The sequence below is a fragment of the Apteryx rowi genome, unplaced genomic scaffold (genome assembly GCF_003343035.1).
Source record: "Apteryx rowi isolate R43461 unplaced genomic scaffold, aptRow1 scaffold_375, whole genome shotgun sequence".
Lineage (NCBI taxonomy): Eukaryota > Metazoa > Chordata > Aves > Apterygiformes > Apterygidae > Apteryx > Apteryx rowi.
In genome coordinates this window covers 26,840-52,557 of record NW_020450252.1, presented here as the reverse complement: position 1 = coordinate 52,557, position 25,718 = coordinate 26,840, and the positions used below count along the sequence as shown (strand labels likewise).

General features: G+C 50.8%; 2 protein-coding genes across 2 annotated transcripts; one reads left to right on the top strand and one right to left on the bottom strand.

Annotated features, from left to right (window-relative positions):
• Positions 1 to 55: 55 nt before the first annotated feature.
• DNAJB11 (DnaJ heat shock protein family (Hsp40) member B11) lies at positions 56 to 11,811 on the top strand. The gene is made up of 9 exons (XM_026073713.1): positions 56 to 224; positions 1,849 to 1,946; positions 2,696 to 2,828; positions 3,826 to 3,968; positions 4,542 to 4,624; positions 5,204 to 5,261; positions 5,820 to 5,931; positions 6,356 to 6,515; positions 11,408 to 11,811. Exons 3-9 carry the CDS (start codon positions 2,718 to 2,720, stop codon positions 11,470 to 11,472), a joined length of 732 nt encoding a protein of 243 aa, XP_025929498.1. The 5' UTR covers positions 56 to 224; positions 1,849 to 1,946; positions 2,696 to 2,717; the 3' UTR covers positions 11,473 to 11,811.
• A 3,174-nt stretch (positions 11,812 to 14,985) lies between these two features.
• On the bottom strand, positions 14,986 to 25,492 carry PROCR (protein C receptor). Its single transcript, XM_026073712.1, is given in 4 exon segments — positions 14,986 to 23,110; positions 23,227 to 23,493; positions 24,823 to 25,059; positions 25,227 to 25,492. Coding segments are annotated over 4 exon segments (810 nt in total). The 5' UTR covers positions 25,420 to 25,492; the 3' UTR covers positions 14,986 to 22,997.
• Between the last annotated feature and the right edge of the window lie 226 nt (positions 25,493 to 25,718).

Here is a 25,718-nt window from a genome sequence, read left to right as displayed (position 1 = left end):
CGGGGCTGCCGGCCCGCCCGGGCCCGGGGCGGCCGCGGTGCTGACGGGCTCCCGTTCCCCCCCGCAGGAGGGACTTCTACAAGATCCTGGGGGTGTCCCGCGGCGCCTCCATCAAGGACATCAAGAAAGCCTACCGGAAACTGGCGCTGCAGCTGCATCCCGACAGGAACCCCGACGACCCCCGGGCGCAGGAGAAGTTCCAGGACCTGGGGGCGGCCTACGAGGTGAGCCCGGGCCGCCGCCGCCGCCCTTGGCGGGTGCTCGCCGGCCCCGCCGCCTTGCGGAGCCCGGTGCCTGCGCAATGTGGGGCAGCGCATCGATGTGGGGCAGAGCATCGCAAGCCCCGGCGTCGCTGCCATGGGAAGGAGGGCTGAGAGGCGAGGCGAAGTCTATAGGTGACTCAAGAGAAGCTTAATGCATCCTCCTGAGGCCTTCCCTGGCAGTAGGAAGGACTGGTGGGGTTCGTGGTAAAGCAAGCTCCAGGTGTGAAGCCTAGCTTGGCCAACAGGTTGTCTCCTGTGACTTTCCGTCCGTAGGAATCAGGGGAACAAGAAGAAACTGAGCCGGTGTTACACCCTTAAGGAGGGCTTCCTAGGAAATGCTAGTACCTCCCTATAAGRTGCTGGTGCAATCCTTCCTCCCCCTATTACAAAACTGTATCAAGTTCCAGACACTACACCTAATAAAGAACAAAGCTAGAGGAGCTCCCTGTGAGATTAGAGTATTTATGTTGTTCGAGGAAAGTATAAAACCCACAGCATGCTTAGCCAGAGCAAAATAAAGGCAGAAAGTTCAAGCTTTTTGCTAGTTATTAATAGTTCGGYGTGTGGTGAAGATCGAGGAAAAATAGAGCTGCATCAGCTAAAAGCATTGGCACAGGAACAATCTGTTTGTATGTATAGATGGGATGTGAGTAATTTTGGCTCACATGAGGTAAAAGGTTTTGGCTTGCCTTTTACTAGGAATATTAAGGTTGGGGGAGAAAAAATTGTTATAGTAGGGAATCATATAAGTGTTAGGAATTTTCTTGTTTCTGTGATAATATGATAGTGTACAAATAATACATTAATATCTAAAATTAATGGAATACTACATTACATAAACCATCATCCATTAGCCAGCAGAGTTGCTTCTTCACATGTTTTTACTCCTCTCCAGCCTTCTGGAAGCTGGCCTGGCAATTGTAGTCTTCCAAAATATAATCAGGAGCTYAGGTCGGGGAGAAAAGGGAAGGAAGACTAAACCTGATCCAGAAACTTCTGGATCTCAGGGGGGCAGAGCAAAGACCAATACTGAGAAATGGTACATGTATTAGGGTACTTAATTCTGCCTTAATGCTGAAGTTGCTTCTTGTTAACTTTTGCTGCCCTTCAGGAATGAGGGCCAGCATTCTTGCTGTCACAGAGTTACCATATTTGGCAGGTTCAGCTTGGTGGGCAAACTTGCCATCACTGCTAGCAGTTGTAAAATACTCTGTGGAGAAATATGCGCTCTGTGTGTGCCTGAAGACCAAGGATGGTATTGCGCGGCTTTTCATGGAGTGTTCAGCTTCGTAGGGCTGACTTGAGTTATTATTCCCTTTTGATTCTTTTTTAAGTCACTATGGTAAACTCTGTAATGTTTGTATCTTGTGTGTTTTGCTGTTCTAATAATAGCTTTTCGCTACTAAATATTTAATTTTCCAGTTCATTCAGCAAGCAAGTCCTAGCCAACACTTCTGTAACATACAGCATTCTGCTGCTTGTCCTTCAGTTAAGAGTACTGGCAAGGTTMATCTCAAAGGCTTGTTTAAATAACCCAGTTCAGCCGTAGATGAATGTCTTGTCCCTTTGCCTTCCCTTTGCTCAGGTGCTGTCGGATGAGGAGAAGAGGAAGCAATATGATGCGTATGGCGAAGAGGGATTGAAGGATGGGCACCAGAGCTCCCATGGAGACATCTTCTCACAGTAAGGAGGCTTCGTCCCTTTAGGCTATTCTGTGGTCAGAGCTCTGATTGTACGTTCCGGTCTTTGATCTTCTCCTTTTACCTGTTCAGGAGGGAGATGAAGAGGCACTGATCTCAAGTGTCAGCTGGGTTTTTGAAGAAATAGGCGTACAGCGGACATCCCCCTGTGCTGTTTTCATTTGTGTATCTTGCGTTGGTCCTTTCTCCAAGAATAGTGAATAGGAGCCAGTGTTCTCTTCCTCAACACGTGGCTGTTACTCGCTTGGCAAACTGAATCGCTAATGTGAGCGATGTGTAAGGTGTTGCATTAAACATGTAGGATCTTTTTCATGTTCTCCGACTGATGTTTAACCTGTTGTCACAGGTCATGAGTGCACTTCGGGGTTCCTTTTATGAAGTAACGCTGTGCTGACTTATACAACAGAGCAACTGTGGAGTTTGTATCATTAGAACCTGAAGGCGCTCGCATGTTGCTCAGTTTGTTTAAGGTCCATTTGTTTCTGCTAGGAGCGAATTTGCTAAAATAATTCATTAAGGTGCTTTTCTCATGTAATCCTTCTGGGTGAGAGCCACCACCGTCTGCCGGTCTGTTTTGAGGAATAGCATTCAGGCTTGCTGTGGAGGAGTTTTACAGAGCGCTGGAAGCAGTTGCCAGGCAGCCTGTCGCTGCTGCCTAGGGGAGCTCTGTTCAGCAAAGCCTTGTCTGATTAGAATTTCTTTCTGAACTAACAGATGTGTTTTACTCCGTAGCTTTTTTGGGGACTTTGGATTCATGTTTGGAGGGAATCCTCGCCAACAAGACAGGAACATTCCCCGAGGAAGTGACATCATCGTGGACCTGGAAGTTACACTGGAGGAGGTTTATTCAGGAAACTTTGTGGAAGTAAGTTTGCTTGCTTTTCTGTTAGTGTCCTCAGTGTGATCTGAAGTTTGAGAATTACTGGCCTGGCCACTGGTGGGAATGATGTGTCTGCAAAAAATGGAACCAAAATAGGTCCTTGTTTTCTGAGTACCTGGCAATGAGAGCAGAGGATGTCGTGAGAGTGTTTGCTAGTACTTAACTGAAGAAACAATATGTTTATTCATCTTTGATATCAGAAATTTGCCTATCAAGAGATGCTTCTTGTGATAATAGTTATTATTTATCAGTTGCCAGTGCTTAGCTACTCCCTCTTTGCAGTAGCCTGRTTGAAAAAGACATTATTGGTCTCCCTCTTTATTTGGTGATATTTGAGGCCCATTCGTAGGCTGCAAGCACATAGCTTAATTCTTGTGTTTTCAGCTTTTTTTAAAACCATGTTGTGGGTTTTAATGTCCTCTTTATATGGCCAAATATTTAAATGCAACTTTCTGGATTATGTACCCAGCAAATGGATGGTGCTCTTTCTTTCTGCAAGTTCTATTTATGGTGCTGGCAATCCCTGCATTCTACTTGTTAGAATTTTTGTTGATTTGAGTTTGTGCGAGTGCCTGGGTAAATGGGCAGCTCAAAATGACTTTCCCAGACTGGAATAAGGGAGCTATTGTAATCAAAGGTGTCAAGTGTTTCAGCCTAGTGTTACCTCTCCTATTTAGAAAAACGTGCAGGCAAAAAGAGAAAAAGAAAGCAACTGTAGTGTCAGAGACAATTTTCTGGTGTCTTAGTGTTTTAATGCGTGATTGGCAAGAGGGTGTGAGCTGGAAAGTCTTATCAGGGATGTCTTGGCAAGATCATGTGCAGCTACTGTGGAGGCAGCAGAGAATGGGTAAAAAAAATCAAATTATGTTCAGGTGTCAAATATAGTATCATATTATGTTATTATTAGAGAAATCCAACCCTTTTTGAAGACTTGGGTGTATTGGCCCGTGTGCTTGTGTGAAGCTCTCTTTCTTTCCTGCAGGTTGTTAGAAACAAGCCAGTGGCAAGACAGGCACCTGGCAAACGGAAATGCAATTGCCGGCAGGAGATGAGGACCACCCAGTTGGGCCCTGGACGTTTCCAGATGACTCAAGAAGTTGTTTGTGACGAATGTCCCAATGTCAAGTGAGTATGAGGTTTTACGCTCTTTAGTGCAGTACGAATGTTTAATCAAAACCTGCCACTAGGTGGGGGAAAGTGCCTGCACTACCAGGAAGTCACCGGTAGTTTGAAGAAACTAACCGCAAGTTTCTCATTTCCAAGGAGCCAGTCTTTACCCTTACAGTAGGAGTGGCCAGCTCTAATAGGTGAAATGCTTCCCAATTTGCTCTTTCAGTTCTTTATTCCTTGAACAATAGCTTCTTAGCATAAGTTCCACAACTAAATCTGCATAAACATAAGCAAAGTTGGACAAGCCCCCAGTTCCCAACTGTGAAGAACTGGACAGGGAATACTGTGTCATAGTCGTGCATCCAGATGTTGGTCATTAACTTTGCCTTCTGCACTAGGTGTTAGCGTACAAGAAAGGCAGCACTGCTTGCCCTCCAATCTTGATGTGAGAAGGGAGAGAATGTGTGTTAACTTGGGGGGGATGTTCTCATTACACCAGTAAAATAAGTAGGTGCTACCACCTGCTGCGGCTAACACAGCACAACTGTTTGCCTGCTCTTCCTGTTTACCCCCTCTTCCCCTTTACAGGCTTGTGAACGAAGAGCGAACACTAGAAGTGGAGATAGAGCCGGGGGTGAGGGACGGTATGGAATATCCCTTCATTGGTGAAGGTACGTATATGGGCACTGCCACACTGCTCAGCTTTGATTATTTGCTCTGTTCCTGCCACGCAAGGCTGGTCTTCATGGCAGTGTCCAAGCCCTGCTTTGGAGAATCGATCAGAACTAGGTGCTGTATCTCGTGTATGCTGCTGAAGTCCAGGAGCAYATTCTTTGCTAAGCCTCAGTAATGCTGTGCTTTGAGATCCACTCCCTTTGCTGGTACTGCGGACACCCTGATATTTCAAAGAATTTGTAGAATCATCTGCTCTAGGCTTCAGTGTGTGGGGGAATTCCCTCYGTCCAAGCAGATGAAATCCTTTAACCTCTAAAGGACAGGCCTCATTAACATGTGGGCAAGTCTTTCAGAAGAGCAGAGAGGTACAAATTCATTGAGGCAACAATCTGAAAATCCTAGGTTCTTTATTAAGAAATATTTATCAGCAAGGTTTTAGCCATGTAAGGATGAAATTGATTTTTTTTTTTTTGTAACTTATGTGAAGAACAGATCCATAGGGTGTTTAACAGGTTATTTGGTTTTTTGGTTGTTAGTATCTAGCTCCTTTTAGCACAGCTTTTCTTATTTCACAGGTGAACCCCATGTGGAYGGAGAGCCAGGTGATTTGCGCTTCCGAATAAAAGTTCTTAAGTAAGTAACCTGCCTAGTTAGACCACTTTGGTTATTATAAACAAAGCTTACAAGCAGTTTTCTGGCTGGTGTTGCCTGCTCTGCTAGCATGTAGCTTGCCCCTCAGCGGAGTTGGCGCAGCTGGTGATCTGGTACTCAGACCTGTGCAGAACGTTTAACCCCGAGTATGCTAGAGTAGCTGGACTCACCACTGTTAAAATTCTTTGAAGTTATTTCACTTTTTRTTTGGCCTGAATTCTGCAGTAAGTTTTTAGCTCCTGCATGAGTCATGAAATATATATTTTTTTTCTTTTTTTCCATAAACTTATATCTCTCTCCCTGTTGTAAGAAAACATACTACTAAGCAAATTGAGTCACACARCTTCTTGACAACGCCTTACCACCCATTGCACTAGAAATAGAAAGGTTATTAGTAGTATGTATTTTAATCAGGAAACTGATGCTGAATTTCATTCATTCTTCATTTCCTTTTTATGATGTAGGGGGGGGAATGGGGGAGGGAAGCCAGAGGACCTGTTTCTCCTAAGGGAAAGAAGTTCCAATTTCTCTTCATTACAGGCATCCAGTCTTTGAAAGAAGAGGAGATGACTTGTATACAAACGTGACAATCTCGCTGGTCGAGGCACTTACAGGCTTTGAAATGGATATTGCCCACTTGGATGGGCACAAGGTGAGGCAACAGTTTGCTTTCCTGCTCTGTGTAAACARACCTTAGCTGCAGGTTTCCTGTGGCCTGGGCTGCTTTGCTCAGGGCTGTTTGCAGCTGCTGGCTGTATTCGTTATCCCCTCTGCTACAGCCTCTAACTGCCAGAGCAATTCTCAGAGACAAAATGGGCCCTTTACAAAGGGGAGCACAGTGCAGGTCTAGGTTCCAGGCTGTCGAAGCAGCCATTACATGTTTTGTCTTAGGTATTGTGATTACTGTACTGTCATACATCCTAGCAGTAATGCTGCCTTGATCCCTGTGAACRTTGCCGACTTTGGCAAGAAATCGGTATCAGTTGTAGTTTTTCAGTGGGTTGGAAAGAGCATTTGGGGTACTGGGGTATGTGCACAGAATAGTAATAATGTTTTGAAATTTCTCTTGTCTCTAGGTTCACATTGTTCGGGATAAAATTACAAAACCTGGGGCCAAGCTGTGGAAGAAAGGAGAGGGTCTTCCAAATTTTGATAACAATAATATCAAAGGCTCACTAATAATAACATTTGACGTGGAATTCCCCAAAGAGCAGCTGACAAACGAACAGCGGGAAGGTGTGTGCTTTAAAAACTCTGTCATAGCAGTGGGCTGCACAGATCTCTCACCAAAGGCGATAAGTGGGTATAACTGAACCAGTGYACATCTGTAGTGGTCAAGAAGGGCTCTCCTGTCCCTGTACCCATTGTACAACACAACCTAGCTGGCCCAATGCCCTGTGAGTAACTTCCACTTGCTATCTTTTTGAAGCAAGCAATCTTGGCTGCTGTAGGGAACCAGATTAGGTTGGATGTGTCACTGCTGGGATGTAGTATTTGGCAAGCCTGTAGTTGGCAGTCTGTCTGAATTGAAGGACTTAGTGGGATTAGCCCCCACCTGCTTTGCCTTTGCTAGAATGGGATCCTAAGCTGTTTTCTGGCCCAAACTTCCACTTTTTTGGAGGCGAGATTTGTGAAAAAACATCTACTGTTAGKGGTAAACAGAGCTGTGCAGCATTAGAAGAAGGATTATTCCTCCCTCCATCTCCCTTCACCAGYAGCACTTTGTTTGCATACCAGGAAGGAGGAGACCATGCAGATGCATAGACCTGTTTGGTAGGGGAGATCTGCTGCCCGGCTTTAGCGCTCAGATGGAAGCTCATGGATGAGCCTGGTAAACATCCTAGAATTGGCAGGAGAGTAAATCCTTTACTCTCAGCTTTGAGTCATGGCTGGAAATTCCTCTCTACTTCAGTAGCCTCTGCAGTAGGTTCTGCTGAAGTACTCAAGGCATCAGAGTAGGCATCAAGGGAGCCATCTTCTGCTGTGGGGCAAAGGAGTTCCTGGCACATAGCAGTGAGCTCTTCTGGACAGAATCCTGGTCTGTCTCAAGAACTCCTTCCTGCTGGCCAAGACCATCATRCTTTCTTATCCTGAAGGTGCCATTTGCTGGATTCTGACAGCTGTCTTGATGGAAGGAAGCAAATGCACAGCTCTCCTGGACCCCTCAAGTTTGTAGAAGGAAGCCAAACCCTGGGTGGGGTTATTTCAGTGTTACAGCATGCTACTGCTGCCTGGGCAGCACTGTTCTAACTACAACTTTGAGCCCGGTTCGTAAGGGAATTTCTGCTTTACCTGCAGCTTCTCTGTTGCCTGATCTTCTGTGGCTCTTTCTGCCACAGTTAGTTCCGTGGCTGTTAAGGCTGCGAGGTCTGTGCCTCTGGGCCGTGCTTTAAGTGAACCCGTTTTGTGTTTTTGGCCCCAGTGCTTTCCTGCTTGCACTGAGAACGTGCCAATGGTAACTGCTTGCCCAAGCCTCCATCACAGGCAAGCAGTTCTGCTTCTCCGACATCTGTGCCAAAAACAGAAGCAGTGCCGCTTTGCGTGTTCAGAATATGCTGTCTCACCAGACTGGGTGGTGTTAGTCAACCTGTGCACTGTCTCCCCAGACTAGTAGTTGGCTCAGTGGTGCAAGATACTGATTTATAAAGATTTATAACTCCTCCTGCCCCTCCTTGAGGGGATTTGTCCACCCTATTAGCCACAGTCAGCAAGTATTGTGCTCAGTGAAAACTGCTGAGAGCAGTGACTGCATTGGTGTGAGGTCTCCTGCTACCAGGCTCTGCTGCCATTCCCCAAACTTCAAAAGGCAGCTCCTCTCAATTACATGTGGCATTCATACATCTGTTGCTCTTGGCAGTTTGTRAAGAGACTGTAGGTAAAAAGCAGTGACAGAAGCCTGCATCTTTCTGTTAAAACTGCTAGCGTGCCTGTACAAATACCCCATGAACAAGAAGATGATGGTACTGGCATGAGCCTGTCTAAGAAACATCTGAATTCTGAAGTGATTCCACCCATCTTAGGGGAAGGGTGACTGGGTAAGTAGTCAGATATGTTTCTGTATGCTAGAATATTTCCAAACATCTAGGGATTTAAGGAGTTTAAGTGAATAGCTCTGTCCGTGTTGCATGGCAGCAGCTCAGCGTGCACATTCAAGAGAAGGCTGTAGGCCTCGGAATTCAAAACATCCTTCTTTCTTATTGTTGGCACAGGTCCCAATTTCTTATCTCATAACCGWGTGTATGGCTTCTGGGGCAGTCAGGAGATGCTCTGACTCCGAGAGCACTGCTCCGGTCAGCCTGTAGCTCTAGAGTCAGAGAAACAATGTGTTCTCTTTCCTGTCGGTGTGACATCAGGGAATTTGTTGCCTACTGATCAGAGGTGACTTTTTGACTTGCATCTAGTTCTTCTCTACTGATGTTTGTTTATTGTACTTTTTGGAGTTTTGAATCCTGTGCTTTAACTCTAGAGTGTTCAGAGTGTAACAGCAGGCAGTGAAGTGCGCAGATTGTGTTGCAACTTATCATCTGTTAGCAGTGTAAAAAGAAATCTCAAAGTTGGCTCCAGTAAGCATGTTAGGTGTGGTAACACCAAACCTCAGGATTCCTGGTTATCAGAACCAAATCCAGAAAGTTGAGGTTGGGGCCACCCTGTCAAAATATCCTGTGCACTAATGAGGCTATTCTTCAGGCCAGCATGCAGTTACCTAGAGCTAGCTAGCAGAAAACAAGAGGCATGGGAATGTTGCTGATCCCATTTTATTCAGGGCTGCTGGAGCAAACCTTTCTGCAGCTATGTCCTTCCTTTCAAAGAACTTCATAGCCAGAAGACACATCCTCTTACACATCAGCCAGGAAGTGGCTTTGAGTCTCCTCTGGCTGTGGAGGGGAAGTGAACTTACCTTCCACTCCCCTGGAGAATGACCTTTCCTTAGAGATTAGCACCTTTTCTGTAGGGGGGTGCACTTTACCCTCCTTTGAGGGTGTTTCAGGAAGCAGGGAAGAATTCAAGATTCTCTGGGCAAGAGCAAGCAAGAGGGGACATGAAGAGTTCAGTAGCCACTACATCTCTGGCAGAGAGCAATCTCCGTTCCAGTCCTTACTTCCAGGACAGTTTTCCAGTATTTTAACAGGGTTAYTGTGGCCTTACCTTACACATCAAAACAACAGTCTTAAAGGACAACAGTGTTTGTAGCCAGAATGATCTGAGAGTAGAAAAGCAGGACAAGGTTTGGAGGGAGGTGTATTATCATTTAGTTGGGTCTCCTGAGGAAGGACTTGTATGCCTGAAAGTTTAGTTTTTCTTCACGGGTAATCTTTTGACTTTTAATTACTGATCCTGCGTCTCCTTGTATACATACCTTGCTTAAAGATGACAACCACTGCTGCATTTTCTTGGCAACCTCATCTGATCTGTTCTACAAATGTACAACATCCAGCCCTCCTTCCCCATGTATCTAGCTTCAGTTGCAGAGCAGGTTGATCTGAGACAGGATGCTGATCCCATCTTCTTTCCCACCCCTCTATTCATCTGTCCTCAGTCACTTGTTTCACCCCTTCCTTTGCCTCACTGTTGCACGTAAGTGAGGCAGCCAGGGATGACCAGCACAAAAAAGGTTTGTTTTTTAGGTGCCTAGCTTCATCAGACGGCTCCTGATATGGTTGCACAGGGAGAAGGACAGGAGCATGTGGGAGCAAGTGCAGGACTGCTACAGTCTGGACTCTGGTGGTCATGAGATCACATCCTGGAAAACAGGCCTATTCCTTCCCCTAAGTCAGGTTGAGGTGCAAGCCAACTGCCAGTATGCTTAGTTCTCACAAGGTTGACGCGGGAGCATATCCAATAGCAGGTTGGAATAGCAACTTGACTTAATTTTTTAACTTTAAAACTCCCCATGTGTGGAGTTTTGCTGTCTCACYGCCTTGGTCCTGCCTGAGCAAGGCCTGTCAGTTCCATTTCTGGRGTGGGTCAGAGCAGAGCTGTGCTGCCATGCCCAGAGGAGCCTGGTGGCCAGGGCTGTGGGTGTGCTGGCTGCATGCCTGCAGGCTGACATTGAAGAGGGAGTCCCCTCTAATTGTCTCTGGAAAAGCAGAGTGATGCATATGTTCTTGCCGGTCTCCTCCCTTGGTCAGTTTTGTGCAGCCTTGACCCTTAAGTAGCGGTAGAGGTATCTCTGTCTCTCCCTGCTGACCCCAGTAGGTGGACTGTTATGGTTTCAGGGCTGAGTCACTTCTCTGTTCTCTTATGTTATCATGCTCTGATAAGAAGTCGATGCTGACAGGACATCGGCACACTCAGTCCTTTGGAATGTTTTATGACTTGGTTTTCTCTGTTGCAGGGGGCAGTATTTGTAAAGGCTGAGTCCAGCCTGGTGATGTAATCTCCTAGACTCCTCTCTAAAGCAGTGGCTTTAGGACCGTAGCCTTGTGTAGTGTACCGAAGTCCGCTGATAGCGAGTTTGCTTCTCTTACCTGCCTTCAGGGTCTGCTTACAGTGGACAACAGCATCCACAGGCACCATGTACCAGTGTGAAAACCTCTGCTCTGTAATCATTCACATTGATTCCTTCTGAATTTGCACGCTAGAGGAACCCAACGTAGCCCTTCCAAACTCAGCGCTAGCAGATTTCTCCCTGACTGTAGAGGGAGCATGGGGAGACAGAAATAACCAAAAGCTATTTCTTCTTAGTTGTACTTAGGGTGACAAAATTGCTCTCAGCTTCAGTAGTGAAGTGGCTCTGGGGGTCAGTTTTATCTGTCACCCAGCTGTGAAGATCTTGAGGTGGTACACTGAGTTTTGAGTTTGTAACAAAACGTTTTTCTGCCTGGATCCATTAGTCCTCTGTGGTCCTGAGTGTATATGAAAGCATTGTTACAGCGTTATTAGCCTTGGTCCTGTTTGTTCTTTTAGGGATGTTGAATGAGCAGGAGTAAAGGTGTTGCACCTCTGCTTTTTTAATAAAGCTCTTGATATGCCAGCACTTTAGACGGCGTTGTTCAGCTGTGTCGGGCCAAGCCTTGAAATGCTGGTGTCACAGTGCCCACAAGTCAGATGTGCAGGTGTAGCGGGAGCAGAGAATGCAGAGTCCCGTTTGTACTGTGCTAAAGCTCGCTCTTTTCTTTTCTTTGCAGGTCTCAAACAGCTATTGAAGCAAGGATCAGTGCAGAAGGTGTACAATGGATTGCAGGGATATTAGTTTGGAAAAACTGGACTTAATTGAAAATGAAGTCAGATTTGTCTGAAGTCTATTCTCCTGCCCATTGTAGAATGAAAAAGAGGGAGGGTGGGGCAATTGTTGAGGTATATATAACTTCTTTTTTTTTTTGTAAACGGTGAAAGTGCTCAGACAAGTTGGGGAAAACTTTACCCTTTTCAGGACATAACTGGTGCTGCCTATAGTGTTCAATGTCCTGGAACAATGAAAAGACTCCTTGAGCAGAAAAAAGTGGGAAAAGGAGTTTTAAATTCCACACAGATTGGAATTTCTGGTTTTTAAATATATTTTGATGTGACTTTTCTTGGCCATCTCAACATATTTTCATAGCTTCTCCTGCTTTTTGTCCTTTGTGTCAGTCTCTTCTAAGTTTCTCTTTTTTATCCAAGCCCTTTCTTCCTTTCCCCTTCGAGTCCAGAGTGTGATACTGTTTCAGAATGCGTTTCTGGGGCCAGAGTACAGGTGCTGTTGAGAGTGGACTGCAGGAAGAGCTTTATATGCTGTGTTAGGGCTCCACACGTGGTTGAGAAAGCAGTGGTAATGAGAAGTCTCTTAAGCCTTCTGGATTCTCTTAGCTGCCAAGAAGTCCTCTTGTCCTAAAAGTTAACACTTGGTCTTGATTTTTGAAGTCACAACAACTTTCTGGCTTAGCAAAGACACCTCAGACCTTCTTCATACCGTGGGATTTTGGAAAATAATGGAAATGACTCCTTGTGGTCTTGGTTCTTCCTACTTGCCCCCAACTGTAACTGACAGCTTGGCTGGAAAAGTTCACTTACCTCCTGCACTCTGTCCTCTATGAGGACAGGTGAAGCTAACAGCACAGAAATAAAGATATTTGAGTTGGAATGGCAAACTACCTGGTTATGTATTTAAGCAGAACTGATGCTGGTGTAGCTATGAGTTACTGGACTAATGTAGAAAGGCTCCTGCTGTGATATAAGCATCCAGCTGCTTTAAGTGGTGAAACTACAGCTGCTAGTACCAGCTAAAGCTCTGCAGCTGCTTTATTTGAACTGAGGGCCTGGTACATYGGCTGGGAAGTACCTGTGCTGCTGTGGTATGTGTCGTGAAGGCCCTGCTCCCTTAGGCATCCCTGTCAGAAATGTTCACCTCTGCGTGTTCTTTGCTAGTACTTTGGGAGCAGTAGCTAAAAAAAGACTTCAAAGGTGCCTATGTAAGTGAGCCATCTGGCTCATTGCAACATGGATGTAAGCGGCAAAATTGTTCATGCGTGATACAGCAGTCTGCACCTTCCATGCTTTTAGGGACTATGAAGTGGGATCCTTGCAGCAACGGCTTGATAACTCATCCTTTGCCTCCCTCACCTGCGAAATGGATGCTAGGGATGTATGTTTCCACACAAAAATGTTTATTGGGAAGCAGCAGCAGGCAATCCAGGGTTTTCTTGGTTTGTTTATTTTATTTTAACTTAAAATACCTCTGAACGGGGAGAGCTCTGGACCATGCCTGCCTGCTGCCAGCCAGTTGTCTAGCAGTGTCCTACTGAAGCSTCAAATCCTCGCAGAGCAGCAGGAGCTGACGCATCGGAAACGGTGCAGGGAAGGCTTCCTGTTGGATCCTTTAAGCGTTTGCCTTGGCAGAGCAAGGTGGGGGGCTTCGGGAATAGCTGAGAAAGATGGGTGAGCCAAACCCTGGCTGCCAGACATCTAGTTTCAATGCTAGTCTTCCTCAAAATCCTCTCCTGGCTGAGGTTGCTACCTTGAGTGTTAGCCCTTTTGATGACCAGCTCCTTCTAGGCCCAGAGCCAGCTGCCTCCCCCCCGCTTAGCTTTGTTTGATTTCAAAGAAATACACCTCATATCCCCGTGCGTGGGGCTGGTTCCAGTTACATCAGCCCCATGAGGCCACTTACTGATGGCTCCTCTCAGGCGAGTGGCCTTGCCTGTCGTCCTATTCTTCTACTGATGCGAGCCCATACTGCCAAAATTAGCTCTTCCTGAGCTGCTCGCATTGCCTCCGAAGCAGCCTGCATTCAGCAGGAGCTGGTAAGAGCTGTCTGCCTGAAGCTATGAGACTATCTTTCCTCTCATCCTGGTTTTGCCTGGGATTTGTTCCTCCCCTTCGTTTTATAGCGCAGCCCAGACAAAGCGAAAGCAGTTTGCGCCTGCGCCTTGCCTCTGGCGGTCACCAGGTGCTTTCGTTCGGTAGGGACACAGAGGTTTAATAGTGCATCCTGCCCCGCGGAGGAAGGGGGGCAGATTTGGGGGTGTGCTGAGGGTGCTCATGTCATGGTTAAGGGCAGAGGTGCTACTGTCCTCTCAGCTGAGCCTGCAAGGGTGGCATGGCAATGTCAGCTACTGCAGGACCCAGAACTACAGGCACCATAGACCTATGTTTCCCGTTAAGCTGTGTATGCTTGTTGCTTCTGAACTGATGCAGCAGGCAGCCTCGGCTGAACAACCCTACTGCGTGACCCAAGAGGCCATTCCTGTAGTTGGGGTCTGCAGAAAAGAGGTAGCAATAGGCCATTTCCCTTTTGGCGCTTTTAAAGGCAGGGCTGGCCAAACCAACATACTTTTCTTGGAGCCCGATAGCTGCTTTTATCCAAATAACATTGCCTGCTTCATCAGACACACAGCCTGTTGTGACAAAGCCAAAAAGCTGGGACCTTGCACCAAGATCTCAGCTTCTGTGTGCTTCTGTGCCTGAGGACTTTTTGTAGCTATGGCATAACCTTTCCTATCCCCCACCCCTAGCAGCAGGCAGTGCATTCATTTTGAGCACAAGTACTTGTTCCTGCTGCTGCTTTTCCTTTCCCTGATAATTCTTTTTCTTCCTGTAAGTGTTTTCTTAAGCCATGGATTTGTACTGCTTTGGGAAGCCGTTGCTATATTGAACAGCAACAATAGCAGCTGCAGAAGCAGCAGTTTTTGCCAGGGTGAGACTGAACAGCAAGTCAGCAGGCTCGCTCCCTTGTTTGCGATGCAGGTAATTCAAAGAAACATGGGCCAGGAAGAAAAGCAGGAAGGAGAGAACTGCAAACTCCAAAATCCTACCAGATAATCCCACTTACTTCTGTCCTCCTTTCCTCCACTGCTCCCCTGCTACTACATAGTGTGTCTGCACAGCTGGAGTTCTCCATTTTTCCTACCTTCAAACAAAGCTTCCAGTCTTCCTGTGCTTCCTTTCTCTCCTAGGCAGTAGCGTACATTGGTGCTTCCCAGGGTCCAGTTACATCTCATTTGGTCTTGGTCCATTTGCCCAATGGAAGCTTTATATCTTCTAGGATGATTGCAGGTCCTAGAAATGTGTTTCAGGAATGGCTCACAACAAGTTCTTGCCATTTTGAGAAGGGGGTATTTAAATAAGCCTGTGGTCACTAATTGGCTAAAATGGGATCCTGTTTTCTCAAGTGAACATTTCTGATCACTTCCAAAAGTTCTGCATGTTCCTCTAGGTCCTAACCACAGGTTCACTTGGTTCTGCTTCAAGATAATACTGCCCTCATCAACTCTTTGTTGGCACCCTTCAGCTGAATCACTGCCTTCCCTGGAAAGCCAAAGGAACGGATGTGACAAGGACTCCAGGGCCACACTGGGGCAAGGACTTGTCTGTCCTGGACAACGCCTGGGAGCGGATATTCTAGCAGATGGGCCAAGGTCAGGTAACTTTTGCAGAGCCCTTTCAGGCCGCTAAGCAAGCGAGCAYGTGCCCCTGGCTTAGCATTTTGCATGAAACAACTTTGGATAAAGGAAGGCTGGCAAATTTCTGATTTCAATCCTTTAAAATGTTTATGCAGAAGGAGAAAAGCAACAGAAAAAGCCCAACCTGGAGCCTTTTGGCTCAGGGTGCTGGGTAATAGCTACTCTGTAAGGCTTGACTTTATCACTGGGTCCTTTCTGGTACAGAAAAAAACATGGAGCACGAGAAAGGATGGTGAAGCTTAGCTGCAAGCCAGTCTTTCATTTTCTGAAGTGGGGACCTCACACTCCTGGTTCAGGGTATTGGCACATATTCCCTTCACTTCTTTTGCTGGGAGAAATACCTCTTATGGAGCATTTGCTCAGAGAAAGTGAGGACTCTTATACTGGGGTCTGATTTCACTGTAAATATTTGTCCTGTGACATGTAAGGAGGGAATAAGTAGTTCAGAGAAAGCATCCTGCTTGGAGAGGTCTATCCCTGATCACTTTAAATATTTGGAAAAGACCACCTGTTTTTCAGCTGCTTGGCTGAGCCGCTTCCCTTACTAGCACAGGTTTGCAAAGGTAGACCTTGGGGTTAAAGTAGGATTCAGTAGTGCCTTTTCCAGAAGGCATCTTGCCAACCAAACTCTTCTCAGGAGAGAGAAAGCAAAGGCAGCTGCCTTAGGCTTGTCCAGTTCTGTCATTGCATGGTCTGGACTTGCTGCATGTGAAGGTGTGTTGCCCATCCCAGACTAGATGTCAAAGCTCTCAGCCCCACAGTTTGGCTGGCTCCTGAACTCTACAAACTGTCGTAAACTGTTTTGGGGCCGTGCAGAGAAGCTTCAGAAAGGGGTACCTGAGTCCTGAGGAGTTGTCTGGCCCCGTGGTGCTTTGTTCCCCAGGTGTGCAGCCAGGCAGAGCTGCTGCTGTCCTGCTTCTCGCCGCAGCAGGTCAAACTCTCAAAGAGCATCCACTCCTCTTGTCCTTATCCCAGAGTCGAGGCAGGGAGTGAAAGTGTTCACAAACAGCACAGTTTCCCTTCCACGGAAACTTTTCTGTAAGAACAGTGCAGACTGGTTTGTTTTTTTCCTAAGACCTTGTTATTTTAAAGCACTTATCTATATTTGAACTTTTCTACTTGTAAAAGACGGACAGTGGAGATAAGAGGGAAGAAGCGGCTGATGCCAGGAGAAAGCTGCTCACCTTCTGAAGGCACTTGAATTTGCAGTGCTTGTTCCCAGAGTGCAGCTGCTTAAATGCATGTCTGAAAACCTTGGTGGCATGGTCCCGGTTGGGAAGGGAAGATGAATGGCTCTGAAACTAGGATTCCTCTCTGGGGCATTTTACGTGACTTTTAGGTAGCGAACAACATCTCTGCTCCCATGCCATTGCTGTCAGGCTGAGCAGTGCCACAGTCTGCAGGAGCAGCAGCAGTGCTGTTTGCTCACTGTCTCGCAAGAGGACTGTTTGCTCAGACCAAAGTTGTCCTCACCATGCAGATACTGAGGGGACAGCCCATCTGTGGCAGGAAGGGTGGCACCGAGGGCTTTCTGCAATGGACAGTCAATGCAGCATGTTCCAGCTGCATGGTGGTATCCTGTTGCCCAAAAGCCTCCTTTTGTACAGATTGCTAAGTAGCCAGGCTCAATATTGACTCTGGCCAAAAGCCAGTTTTCTCCTCCTGTTTCCTCTGGCTGGGTCCGGCACAGTGACCTGGGAGTTGAAAGGAAAAGGAAGAGGGCAGTGATGGTTCCTGGGCACCCGTACGCCCTACAGCGAAGGACTCAAACATAGTCAGCACAGCTCCTTCCCCTGCTATTAAATATTTTGGGGGATCTGCCAGCTCTTGTGTGGGAGCAGAGGGTTGATGAAAAACAGGTATTGAGTCAGCCCCAACAGCCTCTGCCTTCCTACATAACTCCTCACCAACACCCCTCCCATGGTCTTGCGAGAACAAAGAGAATTTGATGGATAAGGATGCTGCCACAGGCAGAAGAACTGTTGAACCTTGGGGTGGAGGATGCAAAAGCCAGATGGAAACCTGAGGTTACCTGCTGTGCAAGTAACTGTCTCCTCAGTGGTACAGCRTTGTCCCCAGTCTCATTTGCCTCATGCAGAGTCAGTCATTGCATGTCTAAAAGAAGGCAAATGCACAAATAAAGAAGGCCTAACTGGATAGGGATAATGTGGCAGAAGAAGATCTTTGTGCTTCTAGGAACCCCGAACTCAACACAGCTCAAAAATATGTTGCCCAAAAAGGCAACTCTTGCTCTAGGAGGACAAGCTAGCGCTGTCTTGAGGTTGCACACGTAACAAATCCACTCACCCCTGCATCAATGAGGCTTACGGCTGCATTAAGAAAGATGGGCTAAAACTGGAAATTCCAGAAGCAAAAACATCTGGGGCTTCACAAATGTGGCTTTTGAGGAAAGCTTGAAAGAACAAAGTTTGTTTAGTCCAGAAAAGAGATGATGATGTCATCCCAGGCACCAAATGTGGAGTGTTTATGAAAATAAGCCCTTCTTCCTGTCCTGATGATGAGGAAAGATGCAGCAGCTTAATTTTCGGTAAAGGAGACTTCAACTTGGCAATAGAAAGAAAGTTTGGTGTAGCTGGTACTCCTTGGGGGTAATGTAGGGACACTGCCCAGAGACAGTCCTTGCTCCTGGGAGAACGTGAGCGGTGCTGTGGGGGGTGATCCTGCCCCACAGCAGGGAGAGATGCCAAAGACAGTCCACTGCTTTTGTTCCGGCCCAGCATGTCCATTTTCACAGTAAGTGCTCTTAGCCTGATTTCTGCCCCCCTCCGAGCACCTGTCCCTCATCATGCCTTTCAGCCCAGCCACGGGAGCAGGACTGCAGGCTTGCGTGCGCTGGGCTCGAGCAGGCTGAGCTGTGGGCCTCTCAGGGGTGTTCTCTAGTTGATGCACAAAGTACATCCGTGGCCAAGAGTTTCTTTCCTGGCGATGACTCACATTTTGCTGTTAGCTCGCGGGCTAAAGCCAGGCTCTCCCGGCTCTTGGCATTCTCCAAATGCCCCGGCTTCTGCCTTCTCCATCCCTGTCCGAGTAGTAGCTACAGTTCATCACTGGCTGCAGCAGCTCCTGAAGACATGGCCCTGGGGAAGGAGATGGGCACGGCATGGAGTCCACCAGCTGAGGCTGGGGCTCGGAGCCAAGGCTGCTTTGTGAGCAGCCAGACGGGCTGGAGACTCGTGAAGGACACGACYAGGGGAGGCTGACCTTGCACGGAGCCACAGGAGCTGATGCGTAAAAGGCTTTTCCCCAGCAGGAGATGGAGGGGGGAACGACTGGGGACCACACATTCCTGCTAGACTCCGTCGGTGAGACAAGAACAYGCTGACTGCGTTTCAAGCACCCAGGATCTCTAAACCCACAAATTAGCAGTCTCCCTTCCCTGTAACTTGAGCCTTGCGTGCCCCAGCGGGAGGCTGGTGTTTGACTATGCTAACCTAATCTCTGAGTCAGGGCCCGAGGAAAAGACTCTGATGTCTGAGCAAGTGCTCTTAATAACAGCGTGTGCTGTCCGTGCGCTGCCCATTGAAAGGAGTTGGAAGGGGATTATTCATTCCCATTACGCTGGTTCTGAATCAAGCAGAGCCGCGGAGGGAAACCCTTAGCCACGGCAAGCTCTGTGAAATACCAGCGCATGGGAGTGCTTTGGTTAAGCCCCCCATGGGACATGTACGGAGGGGAAGAGGAAATTCAGTTAATAGTACGCTGGCATCGTCTTACTCATTGGAACAACATACTGTCTTCAATGCTGGGCATCTTATCTCAACAGTTATCCAAAATAAAGATAGCAGAGCTGAGCGATGGAAACTATTTGGCATGTGGAAGAAAAACTTCATATGGCAAGTGATATATAAAAGATCGGGATTGTTTGCTTTAGGGAGATGTTGAACACGGGGCTTGATTAAAGCGCTCCAAAGGAATGCGTGCGGTTGCTTTGCCCTTTTGCAGAAAGCGAAAACCAAAGAGCAAATTGCAAACAACTCTTGTTTGCCAGGATACGCAGTTAAGCGTTGGCATTTGTTCCGAGATAAAATTGAGGGCGGAAGCATGGCCAAATTTGGAAAAGGACAGGCCATGGATGTGGATACCAGCTGCCAAAGAGGTGGTAAATATTTAGGTAGCGCTTTGGAAGAAACACAGATTGCAGCTGCAGCCAGTGATTCCCCGCTTGGGGACTAGGTGGCCATGCCACGTGGCTACAGCATGCCGCTGCGCTGCTCCGCGGCAGATGTTGGGGGCTCAGCGAAGAGGGAGTCTGCAGCATGGTGGGGAGCAAAGGTCCTGGGGAGTTGAAGGAAAGAGCRTATTATTGCAATAATCCTTCCTTTCGCTCTCTGCTGTCGTACCTATCCTTGATGCAGGTGCTACCCACCATCAGGGAGGAGGCACTGGGATACAGGGCTGGCTGTTTTGGGCTGTTTTTTCCATGGTCATGGTTCTGGACAGGCATGTTATAGAAAGTTTGGACAAAGTCTGTCACACCTTTTGCTGCCTTTTTCCACCCTTTTGGTGTTCCCAAGGTCCAAATGTTGCTGCATACCAAGCAGTGCTGCAGGTTGCATTTTGCAGGTGTGTGGAGTCCTGTGCCTGGGCAGTGGGGAGCCGGTGGGCCATGGTTTGGGGTGGGGGACAGATTCCAGCAAGTGGTGCTGGGCAGAGACCAGCTCTGGATTAGCCAGTGCTGGCTGTGATCGCTCTCAAAGGCTCAAGAAGGCAGCAGCAAAGTCAGCTCATCTTCCAAAGCGTGGCAGTGCAGCTGCTTTCTGGAGCGCTTTCCCTCTGCTCTGGCCAGGCAAACCCAGGGGCCCAACAGGCAGGAAAAAGGCTTTTCCAGAGCTGTTTAAAGTAGAGACTTCCTAATCTGTCCAAAAGATGACGCATTTCAAAAGCAAGAAGCAAAACAACCCTGCTGTTCCAGATGCTCCGGTTTCTCCTGCCTGAAGAGCGCCCCGGGCAGCAGCTCTGCTGAAAGCCCATGTCAAACGGCACACTCCTGACCGGAGCCCACTGTGTGCATCCTGCCTCCTGGTCAGCTGATTTTGGGGATCAGGAGGCAGGGCAGGGTATGGAGCAGGTCTTCTGCCCTGCTGTGACAAAGCACCTCGAACCCCGTGGGTGAGTCACCCAGCTGCAATCCAAAGCTATTGGTCTGCAGAGAGGTTTGGTTGAACCCACCTCAACTCTGGCGGATCCCAGCTGGGACCGATCTCCCACGGAGGTAGAGCTGGCTCCCATCTGCAGTGCGACAGCAAGGAGGAATCCTGCCCCGGCTCCATCCTTGTTTCCAGGTACGGAATCGCATTGCAAAGCCTTGGTGCATTGCCCCTGTTCGCCATTGCTCTCCCACAGGAGCGATGCTCTGCTGCCCAAACAGGAGCAAGGAGAGGCAGCACAGGGAGGCCTCTGCAGGAGAATTGCTCTGGTAAAATGTGCAGGTCTCAGGACTGCAGCATGAAATGTCTTCTGGCACTAGCGTAGGAAGAGCAGGTGCTCTGGAGATGGGCTGGCCCACCTCTCACTGGGGCGGGCAGGCTTTTGGGAGCCCAAGGGCCAGAGAAACCTCCGAGGCTGCCAGCCCCGCAGCTCTGTCTGCACACACCAGCGATTGGAGAGCCGAAAGCAGAGGCCTGCAGGGATGTGAATGCTTTGGTCTCTCCCTGCTGCAAGTGGTTAACAAGTGTTTTCTCTTGGGGAGATGTAGGGATTGCAAGGCTAAGTTTGACCTTCAGAGCAAGCACCCCATCTCCCGATGTCCACGGCGGGGACCCCACAGCCCCGCAGGGCTTGGCACGTAGCAGAGCTATCAACAAGGCCGCTTGTTGAGATGCTGAGCAATGACATTCATATGTTTTATTGTCACTGTTTTGATTCCTCTTAAATCTTGGCCGGCATTTCTGTTTCGCAAATGAATCCACTAAAGGGTGGGGAGAGCTGTGGCTCCATCACCGACGGACCCAGCTAGGGGAGAGTGAACGCATTGCTCTGGTGGAGGAGCCGGCTGGCTCCAGAGATGGACTCCGGCCAGGGTGACCTGGCAGCTCGAGCAGATGAAATGTGGTCTTTTGAGACCTCTCTCCAACTCCCTTGTTGCAGGCACCGCTATGTCATCTTCCCATCCCATTTCAGTCATGTGTTTTTTTTCCCATCTTTCCCCAGCCCACCCTTTCTTTTTGTTGGTTGCTTTGACCAGGAGGAAAAGTTATTTAGAAATGAAGGAGCCGGAAATTAAAGCAGGAGAGCTCCTTGTGACTTGCCCCGTGGGCCCTGTGGCCTGCCCAGGTTTGGTGCCCAGAGCTACGTGGTCATCTGCACGCAAAGCGAGCTGCAGCCAGGCAGCGCTGGTGCTTCCAGCCCTCGTGTTGGCAGAGGAAAGCATGATGTAGTGTTATGCTCAAAATTTTGTAATGGGCAAAAGGGGGGAAAATGGCCAAGAGTTTCTTATTAGCATAATCTGCACAGTCTAATCAAAGACTCACTATTAGTTCAGGTCTAGTTATTGCAGAAAAGGAAAGAAAGAGAACTGAAACAAAGTCTATTATACAGAAGAAGTAGTTTTTAGCTTTGGGGTTTCCAGTGCCCCGGTGCTCATCACCCCATGCCGTCACTGCTCCGCACCATGTCTGGTGTCCCCCCTTCTTGAGGCCTCTGCTGCCCTACCAGGCTTGTGTTGCTCTAGGCCGCATCTTTATAAGAGAGTCAAAAATCGCTCRTTCTGCACAGAAAAACTATCTGGTTGCTGCTGTCTCTATTCAACTTTGGTTGTGTCAAGCTTGTGGCTTGATGCTGGCAATGGTCTCCAACAGGGCCACAGTGGGGCGATGAAATGAGACCCTTTACCCCAAAGCCCGGGTTCAATATTTGTTCCACGGTGTCTAGTGGCTCACGCTGAGTCCGGGACGTGGGGTATCTTCGCCGCGAGCCCTCCCTACCTGCAAGGCTGCCGCTCGGCTCGGCCCAACAGCGGGTGCAAAGCCCGYGCCCGAGAGCCGGTGCCGGCAGGGATGCGCCAGGCTCCTCCGGGAGGGCTGCAGCTCCTCTTCCTCCCCGGGGCCAGGCAGCTCCCAGCCTCACGTCAGCGCGGTTCGGGCACGCGGTTAATCAGCGTAATGAAACGCACTGYGAGAACGCGTGGAAGGGGAGGATTTTATTACAGAAAATCTCAAAGCGAGGTTATTTTCCACGCGCGCGCGCTCTCATGCCCAGGCACCCGCCAGCACCACGGCGCGCGGGCGCCCAAGGGGTCCGGCCAGGGCTGCACGTGCGCAACGCGGGCGACATGGGCTGCTGGCCATCAGGTCCGCGCTGCGTCTCCTGGATCGGCAACAGCAAGCGGATTTTTTGACAGATCTTCGGTGCCCGTTAGCAGCCTCCTGGGGTCACTCTGCTGGGTCTTCCCTTAACGCCCTCCGGCCTCCTGGGCATGACAAAAACTCACATTCCCCCACCTGATTAACGGCCCACAGGCCGTTCTTCTAACCTTTTTTTGGATGTTTCTTCTGGTGCTTTCGCACCCACCGCTTCCCATCCATTTTTCATCCATGCCAAGCGGGCAAGCTGCCCGGCATCCTCACAGCGCCGCCCCGGCGTGGGGCCGGTGCCCAGGGCCGGGCGGGATGGTCCCCGGCGCCAGGCAGCGCTGGGCTGGTCGGTCRGAGCCGGGGCGGCGCGGGGAACCCGCCGGCCGAGTCGAGCAGCCAAGTCCGCGGCGGTGGGAGGGCTGCAGCCGGCGCGCTGGTGGCGGAAAGGCCGGGGAGAGGGTGTCCCCTGCCGCCGCGGGGCGATGCGGGGTCCGTCCCCTGCCGCCGCGGGGCGGCCGCGCCGGCCGCTAGCAGCTCCCGCCGGTGCACAAGAAGATGCCCGTGGCCATGCCCACCAGGGCGAAGGCCCCCAGGGTCAGGCCCAGCGCCAGGGGGGTGTGCGACCGGCCGCTCTGTTTTTCTGCGAGAGAGGAAAAACCGCTGGAGGTGAGGAAGACGGGAAGGCCCCCGTGTCCCTCCCGCCCGCCCGTGCGCGGGCCAAGCGCCGGAAGCCCCCGTGCCTGGTGCCGCACAAACCTGCGCCGGCGCTGTGAGCCCTCAGGACGTCCACGCAGGAGGTGTTTAGGAAGTGCTGGAGGGCCTGCGTGGTCTGCGGGTACTTCATGAGCTCCCTGTGGGCGAAGGCGGCCACCRCGTCCCGCCGGGGCCAGCGCCGCTCCCAGGTGGCGGTGGGCACGTGGAAGCTGAGGAAGGCCGTGCCGTTGAGGGCCACCTCGTAGAAGCTGCGGGCCGTGCCGTTGGGGAAGAGGTGGCAGCCCAGGTGGCAGCGCAGGCTCTGGGTGTCTGCGGTGGGCCGAGAGGGAAGGCAGGTCAGGCCCCGCCGGGAACGATCTGCCGGGCCGGAGGAGAGCGCTCCCTCCCTCTGCTCCCTGCCCTCGGTAGCCCTGGAGCCCGTTAAACCCGGGTTGCCATTGCCAGCGTCAGGCCCGAGGCTACGTACTGAGTTTGCGAGGCCTCAGGAGGGAGGCTGGTCAGGTTTGCGCTGTCTGAACGCGTTTTGAACTGCCTTGCAGCTCTGTTTTCACCTGGGTTAGCTGTAGTGGTTTTTCTAATGACCAGGTGGCGATGCTTAATTTGTTTTACTTGWCCGTATCTTTGCATGGCACAACTTTAATTTTATACAGACAGGAGGGGGAGGCAGTTTTTCAACCCAGAATGAGCTATCTATCACCCTCATGCAAGGATGCAGCGTGGAGGAATACAGGCCAGGACAGAAGTGGGGTCACCGGACAACCCCAAGGCTGGAAACCGTTCCTCGATGGCCGGTTAAAGAAATGCAGACCTGCAGCGGGGCAAAGCTGGCTGCGGGGTTACAACGAGAAGAGAGGACAAGTATGCAACCCACGCAAAGCACCCCACGCTCAGTAACTGCAGAGGTAACGCAGAGCAAAGTGCAAAAGTACGTTAGCAAGCACATAGAAACGACCCCAAGCAGATCTGAGAGGCAGGAACAAGAAACCGTCACCCTCAGCATCCCGCTTCTCCCGGAGAAGGACGCGGGATGCAGGCGACTCGTGCGCCCCCCAGCCTGCAGCCAGGGTCCCTAGTGCCCCAAGGGGCAGCGGAGGGTGAGCACAACCGCCGGAAAAGAGATGGACACTGGGGAGTGTGTGTGTAGCCATCTCAGCTGCATCACTGGCCCTGAGGCTCTTTCTATATAGCGGTATTCATTTTTTCTTTCTTTCCTTATCTGCAACAACTACAACTGAAATTGCAATGGTTCTGCCATTAAACTGTTCAGGCTYCAATTATACCACCAAGAAATTCTCGTCTCTATATAGGGGGTGCGTTTCCTTTCTGCAACCGGGTGCCCGTGTCCCCACCCGCTCCCCTCGCTTGGGAGGAGGACACCCTGCCACCCACCTCTCCCTGGACTGCTGTCCCCGCGCCCCGGCAGCACTGCCCAGCAGGGAGGGCTCCCCTTCCGCAGTGTCCCCATCCCCGCGGGGGCCAGCGTCCCCACTCCCGCGGGGGCCAGCGTCCCCATCCCTGCGGGATCCAGCATCCCCACTCCCGCGGGGTCCAGCATCCCCATCCTCATGCCCCTCCAGGGTCTCGCATCCCCGTGCCGGTGGGACCCGCGAAGCCTCGCTGTCCCCAGCTGTCGCTCACAGTTGATGGGCCTCTCCCTAGTGATGAGCTGGACCACGCTGCTGAAGTAGTTCAGGTAGGTGACCACGTCCTCCTCCCTGCTGGCCCAGGCGGCCGGCGGCTCCAGCGGCAGCACCTGGCTGACGTTGAACCCCTCCAGGCGGTGGCTGAGCCGGCCGTCGAGCGTGGCGTTGCCCCAGAAGTCGGAGCGGCCGTCGGAGACGCGGGTCAGCTGCAGCATGGTGAAGGCGAGGGGGGCTGCGAGAGAGGCGAGCCGTCACCCGGCGCCGCTCGCCTCCCCGCCGCCTGCCCCGGCTCCCCGCCGGCCCCGAAACCTGCTGGGCGGCCCGAGGCTGGGAGCCGGCGCCCGGCCGCCCCGTGGGCGCTCCCCGTGCGGCCCCGCCGCGACCCGGGGACCCCCTTACCGGCCCGGTCGGCCCCGCAGGCCAGGGCGCCGCAGAGCAGCAAGCAGCGGAGCATCGCGCGGCTCGGGACGGGCCGGGACGGCTCGGGACGGGGACCGCAGCGGGGGCCCGGCCGGCTGGCGGGGACTTAAGCGCGCCGTGCCGGAGGTGGGGCGGGAGGCGGAGGGTGGGAGCCGGGCCAGGTCTCTCCCATTTCCTCAGCCGGAGCCACCCGCACCCCCTCCCTGCCGGACGCGCCGGGGGGCCGGCGGCAGAGCCCGGCCCTGTCCCCGRGACATCCGGCAGCGCGAGCGGGGCGAAGCGGCCGGACCAGGGTCCGAACTCGCCCCGGGCAAACGCGAGAGGGACTGTGAAGCCGCAGGGCGCCGCCGGCCGGGCGCCTGCGCCCTCCTCGCCGCAGCGCGGAGACCAGCTGCGGGCGCCTGCCTCAGTCTCCCCTGCCGGGCACCGCTCCGCCGGGCACCGCGGTACCGCGGGGCCGGGGCGGTACCG